General features: G+C 39.9%; 1 protein-coding gene across 1 annotated transcript in view; it reads left to right on the top strand.

The window, feature by feature from the left end:
- Usp9x (ubiquitin specific peptidase 9, X-linked) overlaps positions 1 to 8,418 on the top strand; it is a 152,926-nt gene that overhangs the window by 100,934 nt on the left and 43,574 nt on the right. Inside the window, exon 26 of the mRNA XM_004645592.2 lies at positions 3,609 to 3,775. Within this exon, the coding sequence (XP_004645649.1) occupies positions 3,609 to 3,775 (167 nt within the window). The remainder of the gene's footprint in view (positions 1 to 3,608; positions 3,776 to 8,418) is intronic.

The raw sequence follows: 8,418 nt of genomic DNA, 5'->3' as shown, positions 1-8,418 counted from the left end.
GATCTCATTCGTGGAGTTCTGATCATTTTGGTCCCTCTCTAGAACATCTTTCAGTAGCCTGTGTAGGGTTGGGCTTTGTCATCATGAAATTCTTTAGTTGTTCTTTTTCATGAAAGTACTTCACTTCTCCCTCAAACTTGAAAGAGAGTTTTGCAGTGTATAGTAGTCTAGGCTGGAATTTGTTTTCATAGAGGACCTGAAGTACTCTGCTCCATGCTCTTGCCTTCATGGTTTGTGAAGAGAAGTTGGCCGTAATTCTGATGGGTTTTCCTTTGAGTGTGATCTGCTTCTTTTCTCTAGCGTCTTTCAGTATATTATTCTTGAACTGGATGTCTGGGATCTTTACTATTATATGTCTCAGTGTGTTTTTAATTGGGTTGAGGTTACTTGACATTCTGTATGCTTTAGTTACTTCAATACCAGACTGTTTCCTCATATTTGGGAAGTTTTCTGCTATTACTTCTGCCTATATTTTTTTATTATCATTTGCCTTGACTCCTTTCTCATTGATATCTGTTAGTCTCAGATTGTTCCTCTTTGCATCGTCTTGGAAGTTGTGAATTATTTTTTCCTGCATCCTAGTTGTTTTTAAGAAATCTTTTCTTAACTTTTCACTAGCTGCACCAGCATCTTCAAGATCTGAAATTCTGTCTTCCCTTTCACTCAGTCGGTTTTGCAAGTTTGTGTTTGAAATTTTAATTTCCTCCATATCTCTTTGACTCTGCTTCATGCGATCTATTTCCTTCCTCTATTGCTCATTCAAGGAATCCATCATTTTTCTTTTTTGGGGGGGGGGGGACTGGGGATTGAACTCAGGCCCTTGTGCTTGCCAGGGAAGCACTTATTCCACTGAGCCGTCTCCGCAGCCCCCTCCATCATTTTTCTGATCTCCATTTTTTTTATCGATGTCTCCTTTAGAAGCAGTTATTCTTTTACTGTAGTGTTTTTTTCTGATTGGGTTTCCTTCCTGTTTCTGTATTTGATTGTTTACATCAGATGCTATGAGTTCAGAGAATTCTTTTTGTATTTCAGAAAAGAATTCCACTGTGAGTTCCTCTATAACTTTCTGCTGCTACTTATTTCCTTTTGATGCTATTAATTCATAATTTGAGCCGAGCTAGTGTCCTCTGCACTTTTTCTGGGTGGGCATTGGGTTTCCTCCATATGTTTCTGCATTTGATTCTTACTGCAGTTGCTATTAATTCAGAGATTTCTTTTTGTCATTTCCAATCTGAGTTCCTGTATAACTTTCTTCAGTTGTTTCTTTATTTCAGAAGCCATTGATTCATTGATTTCAGCTCTGTGATTCCCAATTTGTTCTGTGTTAGTGTCCTCTGCACCTGTTATGGGTAGGCTTGGGGTCTGAGATTGCATTTTGCTCTTCGTCATTTTCTATAGCACTGTCTTCTGACCTTTGTTGTAGAGCTTTGGTGCAGTTATAACCGTAGCACCTACTGAAATTCAGCTGCTGATCTACAAAGTTTGAATTTATCCAGCTGTGCCTGGCTTGGGTCTGGCTGCTGTGCTCAGCTACTTCCTGCTGCCACCCTTGGGAGTGAACCTGTTGTGCCCCTCTGGCAAGATGTTCTGCTCCTGGACTAGCTGGGTGGTTCTGTCCCCTACTCTCTCTGCAGAGAGTGCAGCTCCAGAGTTTCACCCCAAACCTGTATGCCAGGCCTGAGCTGAGTCTGAAGGGGACAAGGTGGGGTAAGAGGGAGAGGAAGTTCTCCCACACACTAACCGGGCCTGGGCTAGGGCTGGATCTAGGGGTCCCGAGAACGTGGCAGAAGTTCTCACTCGGTGGACGTGGTGGGGTACTGTGGAGTGGTGAGAGGGGTGCCAAGGGGTCGGAAGAGGGTCTCACCCATGCTGCACCTGGGCTTGGACTGGACTGGTCCCACTGGTGAAGGGTAGCCGGAAGGTGTCCCACACACTCACCAGGCCTGTGCTAGGGCTGGATCTGGAACTGTTGATTTTAATAATGTGACATTTTAAGTATTTTTATTCTCCTAAAGAATTTAAAAGCAGAAAAAATTATCAGCCAGTCACGTAATACCACTGACCTTGTATTAGAGTAAACATTATATACAGGGGGGAAAAAAACTGCTTGACCTTTACTTTTTCTGTCATTAGGTATCTGTCCCTAATAGAGACTGGTTTTTATTTAGTCGATATTGAGGTTTAGGGACCTCTGTTGTGGCAGAACTTCCCTTTTACAGGCAGCATAGCCCTCCTTTGCCTCATTGCTACACTGGTGTCCCATAGTGTATGTTTTGTGTTGTCCTGGGTATTCATTCAGCAAATAATTTTCTTGGTTGTTTAAGCCCATGTGTTATTGTAGTTACTCCTTTTTTAATGAATAAAGTCACATTGGCCTGGTTTAATTTTTATAAATCTTTGAAAACCTTCTTGAACAACTGTTCAAATCAGTTAAATTGATCTAGTAGACAAGCTAGATAATGGAATTAGTCAAAAGTCCTAACTGGTAGATTGGTACTAGGTACTAGAGTGGTTCATTTTCAGGGTTTTTTTAGGTAGTAGAGTGGTTCATTTTGAGATTTTTTTTGTGAGTGTTACTATGTAGTTCAGACTGGCTTGAACCCATCCTGTACCCCAGGGTGGCTCAGTCATCTTGCCTCAGCCTCCCAAGGGCTGGAAATACAGGCATGCACCACCATGTCTGGCTCAGAGATGTTCTTGATAAAGGAATTGTGGTTGCTACAGAAGTACACACTCAGAAAGTCTAGGGAAGCTCCAGTGGCACAATTAGTTCTAGGAGCATTACAAAAACCACAGTTGAGAGGGCTAGCCAAATAGCTCAGCAGGTTAAAGCACCTGCTTAGGCATGTGCAGAGGCTGCGGTTCGATCCCTGGCTTGTAGTGCCAGCCCCACCCCCAGGGCGCACTGGGTGATTGAGACTGGATTTGGTGGTACTTTCCTGTAATCCTATCTCTTGGGAGGCTGAATACAGGTGGATCATTGTGAGTCCAATCTGAGGACCTTATAGGCCCTTACATTAAAAAAAATACCCACAGTTGAAATAACTCTTATCTTGCTCTTCTACATGTGTACCGTTTCTAATGTCTTACCAGTTAGTATACTCTCTTTAATTTTTTTTTAAAGTAGAAAAGGACAAAAAAGTTTATTGAAAATAAGCCTTAATGTGTAATTATTTGACCAGTCTTACATAGGAACAACAGATTTAATGATGAAAATATGTAATATAACAGCTATTGTTAAATTTTTATTCTTGTTTTGAAATTCTGTACCATATGTATTGTTGTTACTTTGTTTCTGCTATTTGATTTTACTCTTTAAAATAAAATTAAAAATGAGGGATGAAAAAAGTATGCAGGAGCCTGAAACAGAATTGAAGTAGATAGTATGCTCAGTGTGCTCTTTCAGCCCTTTGTGGAACATTGCACAATCCTGAATTTAGACTTCATTTTCTATTAGAGTTCTTTTCAAAAAACACTATTTCAGAGAGGCCTCTAGAATTGCAGGTAAAGAAACTGAAGCCATATGGTTTACACTAACTTTGAAGTTACCTGAGAAGTTTTTCTTAAATGCCTTTCTTGGTAATATGTTTGCAATTATCATTTTACAGACCAATGCAGGCAATGAACCGGACTTGGAAGATGAACAAGTCTGCTGTGAAGCATTGGAAGTGATGACATTGTGTTTTGCCTTGATTCCAACAGCCTTAGACACTCTCAGTAAAGAAAAGGCTTGGCAGACATTCATTATTGACTTACTGTTGCACTGTCACAGCAAGTAAGCATTTTTTTTAATTTTAAGAAACAATCGTATTTTTGTAAGGAGAAATTAATTGATTCATACTGGCATAATGGATCTCATAAAATATTCTCTAATAGCACATTGGTATTGAGGAAAATTTTTTCAACAGTGATTTGGTTAACCTAAATTTTATTGTAGTTTTCTAAAATGCTAATATTATTTCTCCAAAGTACTAAGTTTTCTACTTTAGAGTTATATCACCTAGGGTGTATGTGTGTGTGTTCCCATTTTTTAAAAAATCTGAACTATAAGATTTAAATTAACTAGGACTGTGGCCCATGTTACATTCTAAATGCCAGGTTTTCTTGAGTCTGTGTGAGTCATGAAATCATTACTGTAGGAACTTCTGCATTTTAGAATAGAATAAAAATCAATTATAAAGCATTTGTTCTAAAGAGCATTTAAGGGGCTGGTGAGATGGCTCAGTGGTCTAAAGCACCTACTTAGATCAAGCTTAGCAAAGCACGGGGACCGTGGTTCAATCCCCCAGCACCACATGCCAGCCAGCCCCGCCCCCTGGTGGGCTGAGCTGCCCCCCCACACACACACACAAATAAAATTTTTTTAAAAAATAAAGAGCATTTAATCAGTGACAGTAATTTTGCTTAAAAATTCTTTCAATCAGATTTGTAGAAAATGGTTTTTATCTTCACGTCAATGTGACCTTCATATTTACTGTAACTTTTTAGACTCATTAATATCACTATTATGCGTAATCTGTTTTGTATGTTTTTTAAACGGTTAAAGTTTTTGTAAAGTCAAACAATTCGGTGAAGTCTAATGATAAAAACAAACTTTGAAAATGTACACAGCGAGCTGATCACTGTGGTTTAAGCTTGTAATCCTAGCGATTTGGGAGGCTGAAAAAGAAGATTGCAAGTTCAAGCCCAGGCTGGGCAGTTTAGTTGATAAGGTAGAACCTGTGTCAGAATTAATTATTTTAAGGCAAGGGATATAGCTTAGTGACAAGGTACTCTGGGTTTAATCCCTAGTATTGCAAAAAAAGGGTATATTATGTAATGGGATGGGTTCAACTTGCCCACCACTGAGGATAGTTGGAAGTAGCATAGTTCTCAAGAAAAAATGTTTACTATTTTAAGAAGTTCCTTGGTTGATTACCTTGAAAGCATCCAGTGTAGCCTTTTTAGAAGCTCGTTTTCCAAGGATTCCTGCGATGGGGTGGAGGGTGGCATTGGTACCTCCTTGAGAGTTTCTCACAGCTGAATAGTTCTTTTTTTTTTTTTTTTTAAATAATTTTTAGACTCATAGTTTTTTTTTAACTTTATTTATTTATTTATTTGAGAGAGAGAGAGAGAGAGAGAGTGTGGTGTGTGTGTGTGTGGCCAGCTCAGCCCACCAGGGGGCGGGGCTGGCTGGCATGTGGTGCTGGGGGATCGAACCGTGGTCCCCATGCCTTGCTAAGCTTGTTCTAAGTAGGTGCTTTAGACCACTGAGCCATCTCTCCAGCCCCTGAATAGTTCTATGTGTTGAAGAAATGCATTGAATAAGTCTAACTAGATTTTAATACATTTGGGTGGTGAAGAGAGGAAAAATGATTGTCCAACAGTATTAATGAAAGCAGACCTGAGATATTAGATTTCTCTGTGTTGATTTTTTTCAATACTAAATTTTTTTTAAAATTAGGAACATGTTTCACTTCTTACATAATTTGAACCATTTTGCCCCTCTGTTGCATGAAACACACATAATAGGGAAATGTGCTTTAAGCCTTTGTGTGTGTGTGTGTGGTACCAAGGATTGAACTCAGGACCTTGCACTTGCCAGGCAAGCACTTACTCTACTGAGCTATCTCCCCGGCCCTATTATAAGTTCCTTTTTTTTTTTTTTTAAATTCAGTACCAGGGATTGAACTCTGGACTCTGCGCTTGCTAGGCAGGCATTTATTCTACTGAGCTGTCTCTCTGGCTCCTGGGAAATGTGCTTTAGATATCACTTCATCTCACAGTGTCTGTATCTTGTGTGCAATAAGAAAGGAATCTTAAAGTTGGGGTCTTTATGAGCTAGATAATCAGATTTGTTCCTTGTTACAGATTGTTTCAGTTGAAGTGTTGAAATGTTTCAGATTTTGACATTTGTCACATTTTGCGATACTTGCATAGACTTTACTATTTTGAGCATCCCTAATCCAAAAATCCAGAGCCGGCCAAATATCTCAGCAGATTAAAGTACCTGCAAGCAGGCACAGGGGCCAGGGGTTTGATCCCAGGGTACACTGAGATGGCAATTGAGACTGGGTGTGGTGGCATGCCTATGATCCCAGCTCTTGGGTGGCTGTAAACAGGTGGAACACTAGGAGTCTGATCTAGTAGTGAGACCCTGAACACCCTGTAGACCCTTCCCTAAAATATGAAAAAAAATTCCTAAATGTTCCAAAATTTGAAACATTAACAAAAATAGCATTGTTGATTCTAAAATTAAACTGAACATATAAAAGTCCCTTTTCTTAAGTTCATAAGAATTTGTCAGCAAAACTGGCCTGAACATTAGTCATTGGCATTAACATTCTTTATGTATTTGGTACAGTGTCTCTCACTACACATCTATGGTGATCTTTTTTCAGCCTCCCCAGCGCTGGAATTATAGGCTTGTACCGCCACACCCGGTCTTGGTGGCCAGCTCAGCACACCTCGGGGCAGATGTGGTGCCAGGGATCAAACCCTGCTCCCTGTGCTTGCCTAAGCACATGCTTGGTCTGCTGAGCTATCTGGCTGGCCCAGCATTAACATTCTAAGAGCTGTATCCCTGCATATATCTAGCCCTAAGCATTTCAGATAAAGCCTTGTGAACCTGCACATAAATCTCTCAAAGAGTTTATACTTGAATAATCTTACCAGTAACCAATATATTTAAAAGCATTTCTCAGTCACTGTACCAATTCAAAAAAGACTTTGATCCAAGAAATAAATATATATATATATATATATATATATATATATATGGCATATTTTTTTTGTTTTTGTTTTTTATACTGGGGATTGAATTCAAGACATTGTACTTGCCAGGCAGGTGCTTAAGCCACTGAGCTTTCTCCCTAGGGACAGTTTTACAGTGGGTGGTTAGCTGGCTCAGTCTCCCTGTGTTCAGCGCGCGCGCGCACACACACACATAGGAAGTGGACTTTCCTGATGGAGCTAAAACTGTTGAAATTAAAGTTAAGTAACTGACAAGTTCGTGACCTTATGAAATGCAAAAACTAAGATTTAAACAAGGTTTTCTGCCTGTTGAACTCTGATTTGTTGGGTATAATTATAACCTACTGGCAAATAAGTGCATCTCTACTATGTGCTTGGCAGTTAAAAGCCAGAGTTGGTTGGGGGTGTAGCCCAGTGGTAGAGTGCAAGATACTGTCAAATAAGGAACTTTGAGGTGGAACTTGGTGCCATACAAGTTGAAGTACTTCAGGAGTTGGAAGAGGAATAGGTTACTTTTATCTGGAAGGAGCAGAAGTGAAGGTTTTGCACAGGATATACCATGTAAGTTCACGTTTGAGTAGGCATTTTATGTGCATACAAATGCAAAATGGGAGACCAGGAGTGTAGATCACTTGCCTAGCATATATAAAGCCCTAGTTCCATCCCCACCAAAAACGAAAAATATGAAGAGAAGAGGATTATAGTTAGTGTTCTCCCTCTCTCACCCTCACTTCCAGTTATGTTCTTCTTGCAACCTGTACACTTTTCCTCTTCTACTACCCTGGCTGAACAACCAGGACCTATTGCCTAGACAGCTACAGTGTCCTTGACTTCCCTACTCCTGGTGGTGTACCCCTCTAACCTATTAGTCATACTTCAAGCAGAGTGATCTGTGTCTACTAAAATAAAAAGCAGGTGTAACCTGCACCTTTGAAAGTCTGATGAAATATGGACCCTCTCCCCAGAAAATTAAGTACTCCCTAACTTCATTTAGGTTCCCCCAAAACTATCCACAAAAATTGTAGCTTCTGTGTTTCAAAAACCATGTAGGAGTTTAGTACATAAAATGAATGTTGCTGAGTTCTTGAGTTGTAGCAATTAACACAAATGTAGTTATCCATAAAATACAGTTTGTGCTATCTGCAAGCTACACAAGTGCTTTGTTGGCAGGTCCTTGTTGAATGCCAGGCATGGTTCTACCTAGGTGCCTGAAATTGTGACATGAGCACAATAAAGCTCCCATCCCAGACAGCTTACTTTCTTTTTTTTGTGTGTGTGTGTGTCGGAACCGGGGATTGAACTCAGATCCTTGCGTTTGCCAGTCAAGCGCTTATCTTACTGAGCCATCTCCCCGCCCCCAAGACAGCTTACTTTCTAATGGAGACAGACCACAGTCTTGTAAATAAATGATATTCATGTATTTGGTAACTGGTTCTTGAGCACAAACTTTATGCCAGATACTCTTCTAGGTTCTACAGGCATATTGTGAAAGAGAAGATGTCCCCTTCTGCTTGGAAAATTTATTCATGTGAGATCTATTTAGCATATAATTGATATTTTAAATCTGTAATCATAAGGTAAAACTCCTAGTATTTTTTTTTTTTTTTTTTTTTTTTTGCGGAACCGGGGATTGAACTCAGGCCCTTGCGCTTGCCAGGGAAGCACTTATTCCACTGAGCCATCTCC

This window comes from Octodon degus, unplaced genomic scaffold (assembly GCF_000260255.1).
Source record: "Octodon degus isolate 3935 unplaced genomic scaffold, OctDeg1.0 scaffold00232, whole genome shotgun sequence".
NCBI classification, from domain to species: Eukaryota; Metazoa; Chordata; class Mammalia; order Rodentia; family Octodontidae; genus Octodon; species Octodon degus.
The sequence above is the reverse complement of the archived record's forward strand: the minus strand, read 5'-3'. Positions and strand labels throughout refer to the sequence as shown.